Below are 20206 nucleotides of genomic sequence, written 5' to 3'. Positions count from 1 at the left end.
GTGTCAGAGGAAGTGCCAGTACGAGGTGCCGAAGTCAGTGACAACACTGGCAGCTAGTCCTGAAAACAGTGGCACTTGTGGTGCGTAATGACACCTGCCACCGGAAGTGCCATTAGTAGGTGCGGTGTCACGAATTGCGCTTGGCCCTGCTGGAGGCAGACCGCTATGAATATTTACATCAACCCCCAGTGAGGAATTATGATTAGTTATGAGGAGTTATTGATTAAGGTAAGAGTTTAAACTCACCGCGATAGCTCTGGTTGCACAGCTCTACGTGAACCGCAGGAATAACTTGTAGTCGCGCTTTCAGAAGTGCTTTGAGCAAGCGGTGAGAATGATTAATAATTGTGAACAAAACATTATTCGGCGTTTACATTTCAACACGCTGCCCAGCGTTTGGCCCCGTTTTCCCTGTAAAGTTTAGGACAGTATTCCCGTTTGGCCGGTGCGTTAGTGGTTAACGACCCAGTGCTAATCACTCATTGTGCAGGTTTAACCCGGTGAGGAGCTTTCGCGCTCTCCTCGCAGTCACGCATCATGCTGATTTTATATTATTTAATGATTATTACTATTTTTATTTTTCTGGTTACACTAAGCACCAAACCATATCAAATGCTTTGTCCACTTAGTCAGACAGAGTTGATGTGCGCGGCCACCAGAAATCTGAAAAACTCGTCCAGAAACTCGACCAACCAAAATAGTTTCTGTGTCCCCTTGTTAAAAACTCAAGAGACACGAAATGAAAGAGCTACTAAAGCCACATTAGCAGCATTGAATTAAATCTCCCGTTTGTTGCTCATTTCTGCGCAGTGCAGCGGGTTTAACTCATCATGCAGGGTCGGTCCAAGGGTGTATGAGGCCTGGAGCAGAATATGACTTAGGGGCCCCTTTTGTTGCTAAAAACATCAGCACCTCTAACAGCTTCTGTATTAGATTTAGTGAAATCTAGGACAGGGGGAGTAGTTTAATTGGCAAACCTAAAAAGCAATAAATTCTAACTGCAGTTTACTAATTTGTATTTGTGAACAAACGGAGCTGAAACTCAAAGATTAAACTCACAGCATCAGATTGTAGCTATGGTAACAAACCAATCTTACTATGAATATTTTTCTTTGAACTTCTACAAAGTAATCTTGCCAGCTCCTTAAAATCTTACATATGTCAAATAATTTAAAGTCAAATTTAGCAGCAATGATAATCTCAATAAACAAATGCTACATTTATATATCTGTGGTCTGTTAAAATATTAGCATTTATAGTGCCCCTGAAGCCGTGGGGGGCCTGTTGGAGCCGCTGACTTAATTTGGATTTACCCAGTGATATTTTCACTTTTATTGTCTACTTAACATCTTTTAATACAAAAACACGGTGGACCACCTCGGCACCCCGACCACCGGGCTAAGCAAGTTTTCTGGGGGAAATCCTGGTCCTCATAGGTCGTTTTGGTTCCTATTGAGCATATGTTCTTTGAAATATTTTTATTTGTTGAAAGAGCAGTAAACTGGTGTTCAGTAGTTTTGTTTACATCCAATTATCATTCAAATTCTGAGCAAACTCCTAAAATGTTGCAAAGTAGGCATGTTTCCATCTACTGGCTTGGAGCGAATCAACTAGGCTACGTAAGGCGTAATTTCAACAAATGCTGATTTTACTGGCTGTATTAAACAGGAAATAGAGGTTTCAAACTAGCATGAACCACATCTCAGAAAAATGGGGAGTTCTCTCCTTTGAACTGGAACTTTGCAGTTAAATGTCTTTTTAGTTTTGTGCCTCTGGTAAGGCACAGATCCACCAGTTGGGTGGGAGAGATTTGATGTATCTAACTATTTGGCAATCATGTTTACACCTCCCCTGTAGCGTATTAACTGTTTTTGGAAAAAGCCAAACCCACCCTGAAGAGTTCCTCCTCCTCCTGCAGGTGTTGGAGAACGCAGAGGGAGCGAGGACCACCCCATCAGTTGTGGCCTTCACAGCGGAGGGGGAGCGACTGGTGGGCATGCCTGCTAAGCGCCAGGCTGTCACAAACCCTAAGAACACGCTGTACGCCACCAAGCGGCTGATTGGCCGGCGCTTTGACGACGCTGAGGTCCAGAAGGATATGTGAGTGACTCTCCAGAGGAGTGCAGGTTGATCCCTGAACACACATGATGTTAATATTCTGCTTCCCTCCGTCCTCAGAAAGAATGTCCCCTTCAAGATCGTCCGGGCCTCTAATGGCGATGCTTGGGTGGAGGCTCATGGGAAAATGTACTCCCCCAGCCAGGTGGGAGCCTTCGTCCTGATGAAGATGAAGGAGACGGCAGGTATGTTGCAGGGAAACGCCAGCTAAGCGGTTCTGTGAGGGAGCAGAGGATGGCGCTCTGATTCTGATTGTGTTGCAGAGAACTACCTGGGCAGCAACGTGAAGAACGCCGTTATCACTGTTCCAGCTTACTTCAATGACTCTCAGAGACAGGTACCACACACACACACACACACTAATCCCCTGTTGGGCTGTTTGGGCTTCAGCTTTGATTTGATGATGCTCAGTTTCCAATAGGCTCCTCAGCTTCTGGCTCTGCCTACTGAACATATTACTTCTATACATGAGCGAACTGGGTCACCGGATTCAGAACAGTGAAAGGCTGCTCAGGACTGAAAACAAGACTATGTGTTTATTCTGATCATGAAGTCTGCCTCTTTATGCAGGAGCTGGATATTCACTGTTCTGTTGTTTTCAATTTAAATGTAAAAATATTTGGTGGAGACATTCACTTTTTCCACATTAGTTTGTAAAAGTTAACATTTTCCTGCTTTGGTTCCAATGAAGGAGCAAATATTTCTTTTGCTTTTTTATATTACAAAAGAAGACGACTTCTGTGTTTCACCTCAATAATAATCAGGAAGTATGACATTCAAAATCAAAAAGACTTTATTTATCCCAAAGGGAAATTAAATTTTATTACTCATACCATCCAAGTATCTTCAGAGAGTTGTTGTGGATGGTGATACTGAAGTAGCAGGTCAGGCTTGCAACCAGGGGCGGATCTACTGGGGTGGCATAGGGTGGTAGTTGCCATCCCAAATGAGAGCCTTGCCACCCCTGTTGCCACCCCATCTGGCGACTATGAATTCAATAGTTATGGCAAATCGGACATTAAGCGCATAAAGGTCTTTTTTCCAACAACATTGTAACCTGACACCTACTGATAAGTAGCGGGAAGTGCAAGAGACAGAGGCAGCAGCATTGATAACAGGACTGGACATTACGTGACTTATCGTGTGCCACACACACGCCATTGCTGTCCATTGAGTCAGGAATATATCAGTGGTCAGGAAAATACCACAATCACGCAAAGAATCTGAAAAAAGGACGCAATATTTAGCAGTTAATTCAACCCTATGACAGCCATAGATGACAAGGGCTTCAGATTTAACAGGTGAGGAAATAGTTTTAATTTAAAGAAAACATTGAACAAGTGAGCAGTGAGTCAGTTCTACTAGCCTAACTGTTGCTGGCCTGGTATTGACTTTGATAACTTTAATATGTGCTGTGCAGTTCAGTGTGTTTTGGTTCCGTTAGCACTAAGCTAAGACAACCCGCAGACCAAGTCATCACTAAAGCAGGTGTTTAAATCAGCTAATCAACCACCGTGGTGGTCAGGTGAAAATATATTAATAATCACAATATAGACATCAAGCCTGACAGCATAATGGATGTTCTGTTTTAGTGTTTTTGCGTACTTTGAGTGTGGGAAATGTTTGTTTTTTGGTGTTGATTCCCCTGATTGGTAATCTCTGCTCTATCTGCTCGTTGAGCTGTTGTCTGTCCATTGCCATGGCAACGGGTCCCGTGTAATGCTGACACCCAGAGTGAGAAAAGGCAGAATAGAGTTTTGGAGCTGACGTCACAGCGTATGACGTTTACGTCGCTCTGTGCCATTTTTGGTGTCCACAGACCAAAACAAACTAGTCAGAACACCGGTGTTTTCATTGTGTTACCGACCGCAGTGAAGTTGTTTTCAAGTTGGATACTGGATATTCGCGCTCCGTGGAGTAAGGGACGTTCAGCTCAAGGTTGAACATCCTTGAGCTGACATTCAAGGACGTCAGCTTGAAGACGTGAGCATGAAGCCTCTTGTTAAATAGAAACAAGGCTGATCTAACAACCTTTTTTTTAGAAAAATTTATGAATTTAGCGTTCATAAATTAGCGATTTATGAACCCTAATTTCGGCCAGCTGTTCTTTACTGGTCCCTCCTCAAGCGCTCGGAGTTTCACGTAGGGACCGTCAATTTCCTAACACTCCTGTAAATAAATGCCTTGTCTTGTGACCAACTGATACAAAAAAGTGGTAATTCATTAAGTCATTACATGAGGCACACTATCCTCTATTAAAATTTTAAGTCATATTCAATAATTTAAATAAATTTAACATTAAATGTTTTCTTCAGTACCTTCCAAATCGTGTGCCATTAACTCAATCTGTGTGAAATTGTTTTAGTAGACTGTATAGATGAGGCACACTCACCTTTATTACATTTTAACACGTTTTATATATTTTTTAGTTATTTCTGTAGTGAAAATTTTGTATTTTTCTTAAGTGGCTTCTAGGTCATGTGACCTATTAACTCAAAATCTGTGTGAAATTATTCTACTAAACTATATAGATTAGGCATATTTTTATTCCATTTTGACCCCTTTTTTATTTTTTAACCAAAATTATATTTTAAAGAATATTCATAAAATGTATTACCTCAGATGATCATCACTTGTTATCCGTAATGTTCAATTGCATAAAATTCTAGGACAGGATCTATCTCATTACATGTTCACTTACCTAGAATATGTTAAATACAACAAATATTTACTTAAAGTGTGATCTATTTAATAAAATTTGTCACCTTTATTGTTTAATTAGACATTAAATGTTTGAAGATGTGCTCTTTCATCTGGTTTGTGTCATGATGTGGTATGGTGGTGGACACAAACGCAGCAGGCAGTAGACGTACTTTGTGGATGTTATTTTAATGAACAAAATAAACGAACTAAATCCAAAATCCAGGGAAAACAAGAAAATCCAAAACACAATGAAACCAAAATAGTTTCTGTGTCCTTTTGTTAAAAACTCAAGAGACACGAAATGAAGGGCTACTAGAGCCACATTAGCAGCATTGAATTAAATCTCCCGTTTGCTGCGCATCTCTGCGTAGTGCAGTGGATTTAACTCATCATGCAGGGCCAGTCCAAGGCTGTATGAGGCCTTGAGCAGAATATGATTTAGAGGCCCCTTTTGTTGCTAAAAACAGCAGCACCTCTAACAGCTTCTGTGTTAGATTTAGTGAAATCTAGGACAGGGGGAGTAGTTTAATTGGCAAACCTAAAAAGCAATAAATTATAATTGCAGTAAATTGTAAATAAATTGTATTTGTGAACAAATCGAGCTGAAACTCGAAGATTAAACTCACAGCATCAGATTGTAGCTATGGTACAAACCAATCTGACTATGAATATTGTTCTTTGAACTTTTACAAAGTAAACTTGCCAGCTCCTTAAAATCTTACATATAAATGTTAAGTAATTTAAAATCTTTTAATGTATCTATGCTGAAACCATTATGTCAAATTTAGCAGCATTGATCATCTCAATAAACAAATGCTACATTTATATATTTGTGGTCTATGTTAAAATATTAGCATTTATGGGGCCTCTGAAGCCCTGGGGGGCCTGTTGGAGCCACTGACTTGATTTGGATTTCACAGAAGTGGAAATAATTGATATTCATTTTAATTGTATTTTTTGATTAGTTGTTTTTAAGACTAGTTGTGGGTTTATATAGCAGTTCACTGACGATGTTTTCCCATAGCATATAATTACCCAGTGATATTTTTACTTTTCCTGTCTGAACATCTTTAATATAAAAACATGGTGGACCGCCGGTGGACCGCCTCAGCGCCCCGACCACCGGGCTTAGCAAGTTTTTTAGGGGAAACCCTGAGTCATACATATCAATTAGTAGGAGTATGAAAGACATAAATAATTAGCTGTACTATATTAAGAAATTGTATTTATGCCTCTGTGCTACATGAACCTCATTTTGAAACAATGCAAGTTAAAAACAATATTTTGCAATGAGTAAATTAAGTCCAATGTTTGGTCTGTGTAAGCTAAATGTGAGACTATATAAATATTTAAATTCCCTTCTCACCCTCTGCGGGTGGTCTCTTTCATCCACTGAGCTCGGGTCCTCTACAACTGCACATTTCTGGACTGAGATGTCTGATGTTGTTCCTGGGATCTGTTTTAGCCACTGCTCCAGTTTGGGGGTTACTGTGGTCTTCACCTTTCAGGTTTTTTCCAGTTCCTCTCTGAGGCCCTGGTATTTCTCCAGTTTCTNGCATAAAATTCTAGGACAGGATCTATCTCATTACATGTTCACTTACCTAGAATATGTTAAATACAACAAATATTTACTTAAAGTGTGATCTATTTCATAAATTTGTCACCTTTATTGTTTAATTACACATTAAATGTTTAAAGATGGGCTCTTTCATCTGGTTTGTGTCATGATGTGGTATGGTGGTGGAGACAAACGCAGCAGGCAGTAGACATACTTTATGTGGATGTTATTTTAATGAACAAAATAAACCAACTAAATCCAAAATCCAGGGAAAACAAGGAAATCCAAAACACAATGAAACAGGAGATACGAGGGATAACAACGGTAACAAGTTGTGACTGAAAAAGAGGAGCTTAAGTAGTGGGACAATGGCGTAAATGAGAAGAGTGACAGCAGGCGTGAGTAATTTGGCACAGGAGCTGGCTGAGGGATGGGGATCAGGTGGCACAGGGAAACTAAGGAGATCTGCTGGGAACACAAACGGGAGGAAACGGGGAACTGAAAAATACTTCTAATTCAAAAGACACTAAGAGTAAAGAAAACCTGATGAACTAGGAGAGAAAGATATGAGGGAAACTAACCGAACCTAAATAGAAACAAGGCTGATCTAACAACCTTTTTTTTTTTTTATAGGAAAATAAAATAAAAATTAAAAAATCGCCCTTTTTTTAAAGCCGGATTGCAAGTGTTTCTGTTGCTCTGAGCGTTTCACTATCGGGGCAGATTTATTCCTAAAAGACATGGTTATAGAAGATGGGTATATTATAGTTTATGCATTTAAAGCCGGCACAGCGGACCAATCACACCGCTGGCTTCTGCTCGTTGCCTCGTGCGCTGCAGTAGCTGGATGTCTAAAGTTTACCTCAGCGTGGATCGCGTGCACTTCCTTTCACTCGAACTGGACACAAGCTGACCTGTATGGATATTTACATCAACCCCCTGTGAGGAATTATTAGTTTTGAGGAGTTACTGATTAAGGTAAGAGTTTAAACCGCATTAGCTCTGGTTGCGCAGCTCTACGTGAACCGCAGGCATAACTTGTAGTCGTGCTTTCAGAGGTGCTTTGAGCAAGCGGTGAGAATGATTTATAATTGTGAACAAAACATTATGCGGCGTTTACATCTCAACACACTGCCCAGCGTTTGGCCCCGTCTTCCCTGTAGAAGACAGTTTATGTATGTGTTCCCGGTTGGCCGGTGCGTTAGTGGATAACGACCCAGCGCTAATCACTCATCGTACAGGTTTAACCCGGTGAGGAGTTTTCGCGCTCTCCTCGCAGTCACGCATCACGCTTATTTTACTATTATTACTAGTTTTATTCTTCCTGTAACACTAAGCACCAAACCATATCAAATGCTTTGTCCACATATAGTCTGACAGAGTCAGACAGCCACCGGAGTTCTGAAGAACTCGTCCAGAAACTCGTACAACCAAAATAGTTTCTGTGTCCTTTTGTTAAAAACTCAAGAGACACGAAATGAAAGGGCTACTAGAGCCACATTAGCAGCATTGAATTAAATCTCCCGTTTGTTGCGCATCTCTGCGTAGTGCAGCGGATTTAACTTATCATGCAGGGCCGGTCCAAGGGTGTATGAGGCCTTGAGCAGAATATGATTTAGAGGCCCCTTTTGTTGCTAAAAACATCATTACCTCTAACAGCTTCTGTGTTAGATTTAGTGAAATCTAGGACAGGGGGAGTAGTTTAATTGGCAAACCTAAAAAGCAATAAATTATAATTGCAGTTTACTAAATTGTATTTGTGAACAAATCGAGCTGAAACTCAAAGATTAAACTCTCAGCATCAGATTGTAGCTATGGTACAAACCAATCTGACTATGAATATTGTTCTTTGAACTTTTACAAAGTAAACTTGCCAGCTCCTTAAAATCTTNCCACACTTCTCTAGTCCGAATGACATCCCAATGTCAGTGCTGTAAATCCTGGTTGTGTGGATCAGTGAGTTGATGTCTCGCTCGCTCTTGGCGTACAGCTTGATGTCATCCATGTAGAGGAGATGACTGATTGTGGCCCCATTCTTGAGGCGGTATCTGTAGCCAGTCTTGTTGATGATTTGGCCGAGGGGGTTCAGGCCTATAGAGAACAGCAGTGGGGACAGAGCATCTCCTTGGTATATGCCACATTTAATGGACATTTGTGCAAGTGGTTTGCAGTTGGCTTCAAGGGTGGTTTTCTACAGCCCCATAGAGTTTGCAGTGAAGGCTCTTAGAGTCCTATTGATGTTGTACATCTCTAAGCATTCAATGATCCAGGTATGTGGCATTGAGTCATAGGCTTTCTTGTAAACAATCCAAGCCGTGCACAGGTTGGTGTGTTGGGTTTTGCAGTCTCGTTCGACTGTGTGGTCTACCAGGAGTTGGTGTTTGGCTCCTCTGCTATTTATGCCGATGCCCTTCTGTGCCGTGCTCATGTATTTATCCATGTGCCCGCTTATCTTAGCCGCTATGATGCCTGACATGAGCTTCCATGTTGTAGAGGGACAGGTTATTGGCCGATAGTTGGATGGGACTGAACCCTTTGAGGGATCCTTCTGGATCAGGATTGTGTGCCCTTCAGTTAACCATTCAGGGTGAGTCCCCTTTTGTAGCAGCTGGTTCAGTTGAGCTGCCAGTCGCTCATGGAGGTTAGTGAGTTTCTTCAGCCAGTAGGCATGGATCATGTCAGGTCTTGGTGCTGTCCAGTTTTTCATACCTGAGACTCTTTCTTGGACATCTGCCACAGTGATAGTTACTTGGGCTTGCTCAGGGAGGTTGCTGTGGTCCTCTCGTAGAGAGGTTAGCCACTGTGCATTGCTGTTGTGGGACGCCTCCCTTTCCCATATGCTTTTCCAGAATTGTTCAGTCTCCAGCCTTGGTTGATCTGCTCTGTTGTTGGTACCCTGCCATTGGGAGTACACTTTAGCTGGTTGGGTGGAGAAGAGCCGGTTAATCCTCCTGGCTTCATTCTCTCTCGTGTATCTCTTTAGGTGGCTGGCCAAGGCTTGGAGCCTTTGTTTGGCAGTTTTGAGTGCTTCAGGTATGTGTATCTGGCTGTACTTCTTGGGTACTGATCTTTTCATTGCACCCCTTTGGAGCTCTGACAGTTGGCTCATTTCTCTCCTTGTTATCTTGATTTTAGCCTCTAACCGTCTTTTCCATGGTGGGTATTGGGTCTCATGGTTGCTCTTATAGCCAAGCATCTCAAGGATCACTGATGCTGATTTGTACATCAGCTCATTGGTTTCTGTTATGGTGTTGGTAGGGATAGTTCTTAATGCTGCATTCACATCTTCAATTAGACTTGACTCTGACTCTGATGGTACTTCACTCAGCCGTTGTAATTGGCGTCGGGGTTGTCTGGTGTTTATTCGGGCCACGATTTTCTCAGGTCAGTTGCTGCCTCGTTCAGCTTTGATGTTTCGTTCATTACTGTGGCTACATACCATATATATATATATATAATATACACACACACACACACACACACACACACACTGGTATATGCTCCCACCCTTGAAAACATCCCTGCCTCCCTCTTGCCACCCTATAGATATTTGTTTTTTAGATATGCCCCTACTTGTAACAGATATGAAGAAGTCAGTTTTGCTAACATGTTAACAAAATGGACATGTTAGCATGTCAGGAATATTATTGGCAGCAATAATATTCCTTGGATGACATCATCAGTTGCTAGCAGCTCTGCTAATCCTCATTTGTTTTTGCTGCTCCACTTTAAAGTACAGAGGATCAAATCCCAGTGCAGTCTGGGATTTGAACTTCCTCCTCCCCATGCTGCTCTTTTCAGCTCCTTCTGGGGGTCATAGTTCATTTATCCTTTGAGTTTTGGTGATGCCAATCAGCTGCTCCAAGTTGTTGGAGGAAAAATTTAAATATAGAACAATCCCAACTCATGGGATAAACAGTACAGATGTGTCTGCTCAGTGTTTATTCCATCAACAGACCCCAGACAATGAGTTGTCTGCACAGCTACCGGAAATCAAATAAACATGAGTTCTATCAGGTTTTAATTGACCAGAGTTTCTTCTGGTTTTAGATGACTCAGACCAGGCCTTCTCTGGCTGCTGTCAGGATGAACTGAGCTTCACTTGTCTATCCTCAGGCCACCAAAGACGCCGGTCAGATCGCCGGTCTGAACGTCCTGCGTGTGATCAATGAGCCGACCGCGGCTGCTCTGGCCTATGGTCTAGACAAAACCCAGGACAAGATGTGAGTAACAATCGGAGTAATGTTGATGTTTGATGCTGCTGACCTGAGGTTAAATGACATGTCTGCTGCTCTTCCAGCATCGCTGTGTATGATCTGGGTGGTGGAACCTTTGATATTTCAGTCCTGGAGATCCAGAAGGGAGTTTTTGAGGTGAAATCCACCAACGGAGACACTTTCCTGGGAGGAGAAGACTTTGACCAGCACCTCCTCAAACACATCGTGAAGGAGTTCAAGAGAGAGGTGAGTTAGGTTCTATGAAAGCCGTTTGATTATTTCCCCTTATTCCACGTATTCCGTTTTAATTATTCCAAAGACATGTTTTTTATTTTAGCCATATTTATTACCCCAGAATGTAATCATGCTCTGAATGAAAAAAAATTAACAGATCAATAACTTGAGGTTGTTTCTCTTTTTCTGTTTCACAAATGACACAACGTGCTGTGATTCACATAACATTAACTTTAAAAGGTGTTAGTTTCCCACTCTTTTTTGAGAACTCAAACATTATGTTCAAAACTAAGAATCTTGTTAACAAAAAAGTCTTCCTTTCGAAGATGCATTAGAGTTCAACTCAACACCAAAATATTTGTCACAAAAGAAAACTATAAAAAGTGAAAGCTGGGAGTGTGCTGTGGTGGCGCAGGGGTTAAGCACAACCCACATATGGAGGCCTTAGTCCTCAACGCAGCTGACGCAGGTTCGATTCCCAGCCTTGGTGACCTTTGCTGCATGTTTGCCCCCTTCTCTCAGTACCCACTTTCCTGTCAATTAACTATCAAATAAAGGCCACTAGAGCCAAAAAAATCTTTAAAAAAAAAGTAAAAGCTTGTACTCGCCTCCATAATGCTACAGGAACTACTGTAGATGCTTTTTGTTGGGCGTGCGGAAATCCAATAAATAAATGAAATTCCCTGTTTTATTGTTGGTTCCATTTTGTTTATTAAATTCCATAATTCCATCCTTGTTTTCCGCATCGTAAAAATCACAGGGCCGTAGTTGAGCATTGTGACACACTGCTTTCTTCCTTCTGGTGGCTTTTATTGACTCTGTCTCTCCAGTCTGGTGTGGACCTGATGAAGGACAACATGGCGCTGCAGCGGGTCAGAGAGGCTGCAGAGAAGGCAAAGTGTGAGCTGTCCTCTTCTCTGCAGGTAGGAATTGTGTTTTTGTCAGTAGCTCCTCCTGCAGACCGTCCCTCCACACACACACACACACACACACACACACACACACACACACACCCACCCACCATCTTCTGACATGTTCCTCTGCTCCCCAGACGGACATCAACCTCCCCTACCTGACCATGGACGCCTCTGGACCCAAACACCTGAACATGAAGCTGACCCGCTCTCAGTTTGAGGGCATCGTGGCCGACCTGATCCGCCGCACCGTGGCCCCCTGCCAGAAGGCCATGCAGGACGCCGAAGTATCCAAGGGAGACATCGGAGAGGTGCTGCTGGTGGGAGGCATGACCCGCATGCCCAAGGTATTAACAGGATACCTGTGATCATTCAGCTGAGCCTGTTCAGGACTGGTTGAGATTTATCTGAGAAACTAGTGTTGCTGGGAGAACTGAGCAGCACATTAAAGGAGACCTATTATGCACATTTTTGTACTTCCATTTGGATTTCTACTGGTTCTGAAAACATCCCAGCTGCTTAAAAAAAAACACGCAACCTGTTCTATAAGGTCCTTTTTTTTGTTGTTGTCTGGAAAAACGAGCCATTTCAAAAACACCCTCCCGATTATTGAGTTACACTGTGCTGTTACCCATCAACCCAAGTGGAGCTCCAGGAGGTTTGGTCAGCAGGTTTTACCGCTGTATGCGCTGTACAATGGCTGTTGGAAAAGACAAGTGTTTTGTTGTTGACATACCATCCAGAAACCTCTTGCTGCAGTGTTGTTTGCTGTGCAGGAGGCATTATTCAAATAATAGCATTATTTGAATAATGCTATTCAAATATTTATAATTGTATACTTGTGCATCCGTTTGCAGCCGTTTTCACGTGCATGTGCAAGTGTAAACATTGAGTTGGGGGCGTGGCCAGCGGCAGCTTATTTGGTTTTAAAGTGACAGAGCTTATTCTGAAAAGAATACTGAGCAGACTAAAATCTCATTGTCTAAGAATTATTCTGTGCAAAAAATATAATAAACTTGTTTTTTTACCTAGCTTAACCTGTTCAAGGGAGCACAATAGATTGATAGAATTGTGACACCTGCTGGCCAGGAGGGGTGTTACACAGTGTGATGCATCAGAAATGTAACACAATAAAGCTGTCAGTAACCCTGTGCCTTTCTGTGTGTGCAGGTCCAGCAGACCGTTCAGGACCTATTTGGCAGAGCCCCGAGCAAATCGGTCAACCCTGACGAGGCCGTCGCCATAGGAGCAGCCATTCAGGGTGGAGTTCTAGCCGGTGACGTCACTGACGTGCTCCTCCTGGACGTGACCCCGTTGTCACTGGGCATCGAGACCCTGGGAGGCGTCTTCACCAAGCTCATCAACAGGAACACCACCATCCCCACCAAGAAGAGCCAGGTAGGTGGAGCAGCACCACTGGCCCGGTCCGGTTCACCACAGAACCCACTACAGTATCTCTGTCCTGTCTGCGTCCTCTGAAGGTGTTCTCCACAGCAGCTGATGGCCAGACTCAGGTAGAGATCAAAGTGTGTCAGGGGGAGAGAGAGATGGCAGCAGACAACAAGGTGCTGGGTCAGTTCACCTTGGTGGGGATCCCCCCAGCCCCCCGCGGAGTCCCTCAGATCGAAGTCACCTTCGACATCGACGCCAACGGCATCGTCCACGTTTCAGCCAAGGATAAAGGCACGGGCCGCGAGCAGCAGAGTGAGTACGGCCTGACTAGAGGAGTCTATAGAGCCACTTGGCTTTAATGCAGCTTACTGGGAACATCAAAGAATGGCCCAGTCAAAGTCCAGACATAAATCTCTTTAAAGAAAGAATTGGAAAGAAAATGAGCGGAGACTGTTGATGCTGAACAGGTACAAAGCTGATAGGTGTACGCCAGCTGATCTGCTACTGTAAATGCAGGCGGTTCTACTCAGTTTTGACTGAGGATCTGAATTCAAACTTGAGTTTCCTGTGCAGGGTTTCCCCCAGTGAATTATAGGCCTGGTGGCCCGCCATGCTTTATTAGCGCCACCGCCAGGCTAAGCCTTTCTTGTTTATGCTTTTAGGAAAATGATAATAAAAAAATCTTTTTTTTAAAGCTGGATTACAAGCGTCTCTGTTGCTCTGAGCGTTTCACTGGCGGAGCAGATTTATTCCTAAAAATATATTTATAGAAGATAAGTTTTGTTAATATATGCCTTTAAAGCCCGACCAATCACACTGCTGGCACCTCTGTCCGTCGCCTCGCACGCTACAGCAGTCATAAGTTTACCTCAGCACGGATCTCGCGCACCTCCTTTTACTCAAACTGGACACAGGCTGACCTGTATGGATAGTTACATCAACCCCCTTTGAGGACTTATGTTTCTTTCCAGAGTTTTTAATCAAGGTAGGAGTTTAAACCCCACTGCGTTAGCTCTGGTTGCGCAGCTCTACGTGAACCGCAGGAATAACTTGTGGTTGCGCGTTCAAAGGTGCATTGAGGAGTGGTGAGAATGATTTATATTTGTGGACAAAGACTCTTGTGCGGTTTTTCCATCTCAACACGCTGCCCAGCGCCCTGCTCTGTCTACGCTGATGAAGTTTATGTCTATGTTCCCGGTTGGCCAGAGATTTAGTGGTTAATGAACCAGCACTAACGTCATCATGCAGGTTCAGCCCGGTGAGGAGCTTTTGCTCTTACCTTGCAGTCCCGAATCACACTGGTTTTATATTATTTTATTATTATTGTTCCGGTTACATGATGCGTCAAACCATATCAAATGCTTTGTCCACTTAGTCAGCCAGAGTTGATGTGTGCGGCTGCGCAGAGATCTGAGAAACTTGTCCCATAAACTCGACCAACCAAAATAGTTTCTGTGTCCCCTTGTTAACAACTCAACAGACAGAAATGTAAGAACTACTAAAGCCACATTAACAGCATTGAATTAAATCTCCCGTTTGTTCCGCATCTCTGCGTACTGAGACGGGTTTACCTCATCATGCAGGACCGGTCCAAGGCTGTATGAGACCCTGAGCAGAATTTGACTTAAGAGCCCCTTTTGTTGCTAAAATCATCAGCACCTCTAACAGCTTCTGTGTTAGATTTGGTGAAATCTGGAAGAAGGGGAGTAGTTTAATTGACCAACATAGAAAGCAACCAGTTATAATTGCAGTTTACTAGTTTGTATTTGTGGGCAAACAGAACTCAAACTCAAAGATTAAACTCACAGCATCAGATTGTAGCTATGTTAACAAAACAATCTAACTATGAATATTTTTCTTTGAACTTTTACAAAGTAAACTTGCCAGCTCCTTAAAATCTCGTATATAAATTAGAGGTGTGCCGTTCGATCGGCCACCGATCATAATTGGCCAGTTTCCGTGAAAAAGTGTATGATCGGTGATTGCCGATCACGGTCTCTTGATACCGATCACACAAACCGATCACCTGCATCTCATTTCACAGCCTGCCTGTGCAGCTGGTCTCCTCTTTCCTTCACACTGCGCAAACGCACAGCAACAAATCCTAAGTGATGTGGAACTATAACTCACTAAGTGAATGGGGAAGTTTGCATGTTGCGGCGGAAAATTGAAGCACGTGGGGTGAAGCACGTCAAAATGCATCAACACGACGAATCCTAATATGGCATAACAACAATGCCATATTTGACGGAGTTTGGCTATATCGAGGCTCACTGCAGTAAAAAAAGACATGGAGCGATCCGATAGCAGGTAAAGCGGTAAAGCAGCGCATAGCTACAAACACTCACCCGGATTAGCATGACGGTCAGAAAGCTAAACAAATAAGCCGCAAAATTATTTAAGCCTTTGAGCTGCAATGTAAAACGCTGGTTCTGTTCTCGCTGTTGAAGTGCTTATGATTAAAAAAATAATAATTGTGATCGGTATCGGTGATCGGCCGTGATCGGCCCTCATGGGTGATCAGAATCGGCAGGAAAAAACCTGATCAGCACATCTCTAAAATAAATGTTAAACAATTTAAAATCTTTTAATTTATGTATGCTGAAACCATTATGTCAAATTTAGCAGCAATGATAATCTCAATAAACAAATGGTACATTTATATATCTGTGGTCTGTGTTAAAATATTAGCATTTATGGGGCCCCTGGAGCCTTATGGAGCTGCTGACTTAATTTGGATTAAACAGAAGTGCAAATAATTGATATTCATTTAGTTGTATTTTTCGATGCGTTTTTAAGACTAGTTGTGGGTTTAGATAGCATTTCATTGGTGATATTTTCAGTAACGTATAATTATACGTTACTGAAAATAACCCAGTAATATTTTTACATTTCCTGTCTACTTAACATCTTTTAATACAAAAACACGGTGAACTGCCTCAGCGCTCCGACCACCGGGCTGAGCACGTTTTCTGGTCTTCTGCTGTGCTGAAGTTGGAAGGTTTTAATTCTCGTGCTGCTTGGTGAGGATCCTGACCTCTGACTTGTTCCTTCAGTTGTGATCCAGTCATCAGGAGGTCTCAGTAAGGACGACATCGAGAACATGATCAAGAACGCTGAGCGGTACGCCGAGGAGGACCGGAGGAGGAAGGTGAGGCTGTCTAGACGTCAACATTTTCTCCAGGTGTACAGACTGCTTTCTCTTCATCTCACTGGTAACTGTGATGTTGCTGCAGGAACGAGTGGAGGCCGTGAATACAGCTGAGGGCATCATCCATGACACAGAATCCAAAATGGAGGAGTTTAAAGATCAGCTTCCTGCTGATGAGGTACAGCCGCAACATTTTCTGTAGTCTGGGAAATGTGTCTTTATGTCATGTGGGTTTGCTTAGAGATTCTAATGGGAAAAAGCCTGGAATTTTGCACTGTGATTGAGTCCAAAGACATGATTAAATACATTTATTAAGTCTATTGTTCAGATTACCTATAATTCACTCTTGACACATTCGTGCAAGCAGGGCTGAATGATATGGTTGAAAACGTATCTTGATAGAAGCGTTTCCTATCAGTCGATTGATAATTGTCGATTAGAATTACTAATTCTAATTAATAGAATTAATAATAGAATTTTTAATTATATTATTAGTTGTCTTAAAAACTATTGAATTTGCGTTTATGAAACCTTACATAATGTTAAGATAAACTATTTCTGTCCTCTTAAAAATAGAAATAGCTGAATGCTGGCTAAACACCAGCATTCAGTCTCAACAGGGTTGTAAAAGGAGCCTGAGCTCTCTGATGAAGCGTTAAGTTTAACCAATCAAATCCTCTGAAAAGAACAGCAAGTGAGCATTTATCACTTCCTCTTTGAACCAGGACTTGTGTATTCTAAGGCTGTTTTCCTCACTGATGACTCTGCTGTGTATCATCAGTGCACCAAGCTGAAGGAGGAGATCACGAAAGTTCAGGACCTCCTGGCCAATAAGGACACAGAGACTGGAGAGAACATCAAACAGGCAGCAAACAACCTGCAGCAGGCGTCTCTGAAACTCTTTGAAATGGCCTACAAGAAGGTAGGAAGGTCGTTCACAGCGAGTCTGGCCTCAGTGTTTGCCTGATGAGCAGAGGGTTGACTCCATGTTGGTGTTTGCAGATGGCAGCAGAGCGGGATGGCAGCAGCAGTGGGAGCAGCAGCGGCTCAGAGGGGGAGAAAAAAGAGGGCCAGCAGTAAACTTGCTGTCTCCATGACAACAAAGGACTTTGTGCTCAGGTGGTTCACCTGAGTTATTCCTCCATGTGAAAGAATATTCTACTGTGTTTTTGCAGTAAAATAGATTCATGTCAATATATGCTCTATGCCCAGCAACACCCTATGTGTTTGTAATTTAACTGTTTGTACAATGTTCTGTTATTTTTACAAAGCCCTTAATTGACATTAGATTATTGAGCCTCCTCTGAGGCTGATCTCTTCAGCCTCCTCTCTGATCACAGGCCTAACTCCACCCAGCGTTTAGCATCTGCTGGTCATCAGAGAATCATGTGCTGAACTCAGGCGTTGCTCCCACCTGTCCTCAGCACAGCTGACAGAATCTCAAACCTTCAGTTCACTTTTTGCTCTTTGAATGTTCCCATCTATCAGTGATCAGCCGGCCATTCTGGATAATGGGACGGTCTGTGTGAGGATCTCCTCTCTCATTGGTTGTGAGTAGATGAGAAGAAGAAGAAGAAGAAGATCTGTATAGATAACGCTATGAACCGCAATAAGGTGACTGGATGCTGGAAGCAGGCAGTGCAGTCAGATCTCCCACTGTGTGGATAAGGCAGTGAGGATGAGAAAACATGGACCCAGCTGTGTCTGTTCCCAGCCAGAGGCGATGCTGCTTCTCTGAGCCAGGCCATGATGGATGATAGATATGGTCCTGCTGAGAAACTGAAGGGTCACAGTAACTGTTGCAGTCTTTTCTAATAAAAAATGAAAACCTGACTCTGGCTGCTCTGTTCAGTGTGTTACCGGTGAAGTTGACCTGTGTTAATACTCAGTGCTGCTTTATGGGATGTTCAAGGTGAAGAAGTTTACTTAGACTAGGCCTCTACTGTGATAGATGAATGTGTGGATTGAAATCCACTTTAACAGAAATGGTGGTCCCTTCAGAGCTGTTGAGTATTCAGTATGTATGAATACATACTGATTATAAAAAAAATCTTTTATAATTTTTTTAAATAAAACATTTAAAAATGTATATATTTTTTACATGTTTATTTCAGCTCTAAGTATTTAATATCTAGGTGTTTTATAGGAATGTGGATCTTTCAGATCAATTTGAGAAGCAATTTTGATAGGTAAAACTTAATTTTTTTGTGTCGTGTAGCGCGGGGTGCTGGTCTTGACTTGGGTAGGTGGTCTTGACTACAACTCTGCTACTGGCTCCTTGGTTGCATGTACTCCCCCACCCACCTTCTTTCCATCCCCTTTCTGTTGGATTTCTTTAAAAATAAATGCCACTAGTGGCAAAAAAAAGTGAAGTTCATGCTATGTTGGGACAGGAGACAAGATGTTTCCATCCCTGAAAATATGATGCATAGAATCACATATCTAAGACTAAACTATGTTAGAGAGTAAACATAATAAAAACATGCTTCATCTGTGGCATTGTCCATTAAAATGGCACATTTCTAATGTATTAAAATTAAATACGATCGGTTCACTTAATGATATTGTGTTAGGGATTAGGTAATGCATTCAGCAAGTACTTTTACTTTTTATACTTAAGTATTTTTAAAAGCCAGTACTTTTTTACTTTTACTTAAGTACAAATGTTAATGTGGTAGTTTTACTTTTACTTGAGTACATTTTTGTCTGTGTATTTGTACTTTTACTTAAGTAAATTTTTTGAGTACTTTCTCCACCGCTGCTACTCTTATATTATGTCTATGGCAGCCATACCCGTCTCTGGACCGGCAAGATGGCCACCATTGCACTGTGCCACCAGCAGCGATATACAGAGGTAGGTGTGTCACAAAAAGTTGTTTTAAGGTGTTTTTAGGCAAGAAAGTAGCCCTCATAGCTTCATTTACGTACTTAGTTCATGCAGTTTCTTTGAAATATACTCCGGAGTTTTCGGAGCAGCGCAGCTCCGCTAACGGGGCCAGGCGGCTCCAGGCTCAGCGGCCGGGCGGAGTGTGTTTACCCCGCTAACCGCGGCCTGATCTCGGCAAGTCACCTTGTCGTATTCTGCTGCTTGATATCTGATTGTAGCGACTCAAAGTGTGACATGAAGAGTTCAATGAGTTTGCATATATACTGTTTGATACGTGTGTCAAAATATAATATTCCTCTCTGGAGAGTTCGATACTTTTGAAGATGTTATCTTCAGAAGATACTTATATCTTCTGAAGAACACAGTGTTCTCTTCCAATACTACTAATATTCCCTTCCTCTGATTTTTTTTTGTAGTTTGTAAATTCCTATTTGTTTGTGTGTGTGTGTGTGTGTGTGTGTGTGTGTGTGTGTGAAAAATATATTCTTCCCTCCGGTTGGCTTCTTATGTGCAGTGTGTACTTTTTTTTATATATTTATTTTTTTATTGTTTCAGGCAGGCGGCTCTTGAGGAGGAGAGGCCTCAGCTCTAGGTTTGGATGCAGCTTCCCAGAATCTCCCAGTGATCCTCTTCCTCCTCCTGACATGGTCTTCTTCACTGTCTCCTCATCTTTTATATACATAAATTATAGGAACATTTTGTTATGTTTCCAAAAACATTGGCTGAATATCTGCTTGTATGTTATTGTAATAAATACATTTTTATGAAAAGATTTTGTCTCTGTTTATTTTGTAAGATTTGAATTTAAAGCTCTGACTACATATAGGTTGATACAAATTAAATGTGAAATAATTCTTTTAATGTTTCTTGCTTATAAATCCAGAGATAAGAAATAATGGAAAGAATCAACTCAAAAATTGTTCATTATGTTTAGTCAGTTGAGTCTAATATGTTATAAGTAAATAGTCTCATGTGGGGACAAAGGTTTTCATTTCTAATTGGACAGTCATACTTCACTTGTAAAAATGTGAA

General features: G+C 42.1%; 1 protein-coding gene and 2 long non-coding RNA genes across 3 annotated transcripts in view; 2 read left to right on the top strand and 1 right to left on the bottom strand.

The window, feature by feature from the left end:
* The window catches only part of hspa9 (heat shock protein 9), a 26125-nt gene extending 8005 nt beyond the window's left edge, over nt 1-18120 (top strand). Inside the window, exons 4-16 of the mRNA XM_007543574.2 lie at nt 1919-2100; nt 2179-2303; nt 2382-2455; nt 10496-10602; nt 10680-10842; nt 11661-11753; nt 11882-12091; nt 12915-13142; nt 13226-13448; nt 16193-16287; nt 16373-16465; nt 17069-17209; nt 17290-18120. Coding sequence (XP_007543636.1) covers nt 1919-2100; nt 2179-2303; nt 2382-2455; nt 10496-10602; nt 10680-10842; nt 11661-11753; nt 11882-12091; nt 12915-13142; nt 13226-13448; nt 16193-16287; nt 16373-16465; nt 17069-17209; nt 17290-17367 — 1812 coding nt within the window. The 3' untranslated portion in view covers nt 17368-18120. The remainder of the gene's footprint in view (nt 1-1918; nt 2101-2178; nt 2304-2381; nt 2456-10495; nt 10603-10679; nt 10843-11660; nt 11754-11881; nt 12092-12914; nt 13143-13225; nt 13449-16192; nt 16288-16372; nt 16466-17068; nt 17210-17289) is intronic.
* LOC107834923 (uncharacterized) lies at nt 17534-18367 on the bottom strand. The gene is made up of 2 exons (XR_001660761.1): nt 18161-18367; nt 17534-18116 (listed from the first exon to the last, which is right to left on the bottom strand). It is a non-coding gene; the product is annotated as an uncharacterized LOC107834923 (long non-coding RNA).
* Nucleotides 18368-19012: 645 nt separating this feature from the next.
* Nucleotides 19013-19944, top strand: LOC107834922 (uncharacterized). The gene is made up of 2 exons (XR_001660760.1): nt 19013-19141; nt 19730-19944. It is a non-coding gene; the product is annotated as an uncharacterized LOC107834922 (long non-coding RNA).
* Nucleotides 19945-20206: the final 262 nt, after the last annotated feature.

Source organism: Poecilia formosa, unplaced genomic scaffold (assembly GCF_000485575.1).
Source record: "Poecilia formosa unplaced genomic scaffold, Poecilia_formosa-5.1.2 Scaffold852, whole genome shotgun sequence".
Lineage (NCBI taxonomy): Eukaryota > Metazoa > Chordata > Actinopteri > Cyprinodontiformes > Poeciliidae > Poecilia > Poecilia formosa.
This window is presented reverse-complemented; position numbering and strand designations above follow the sequence as displayed.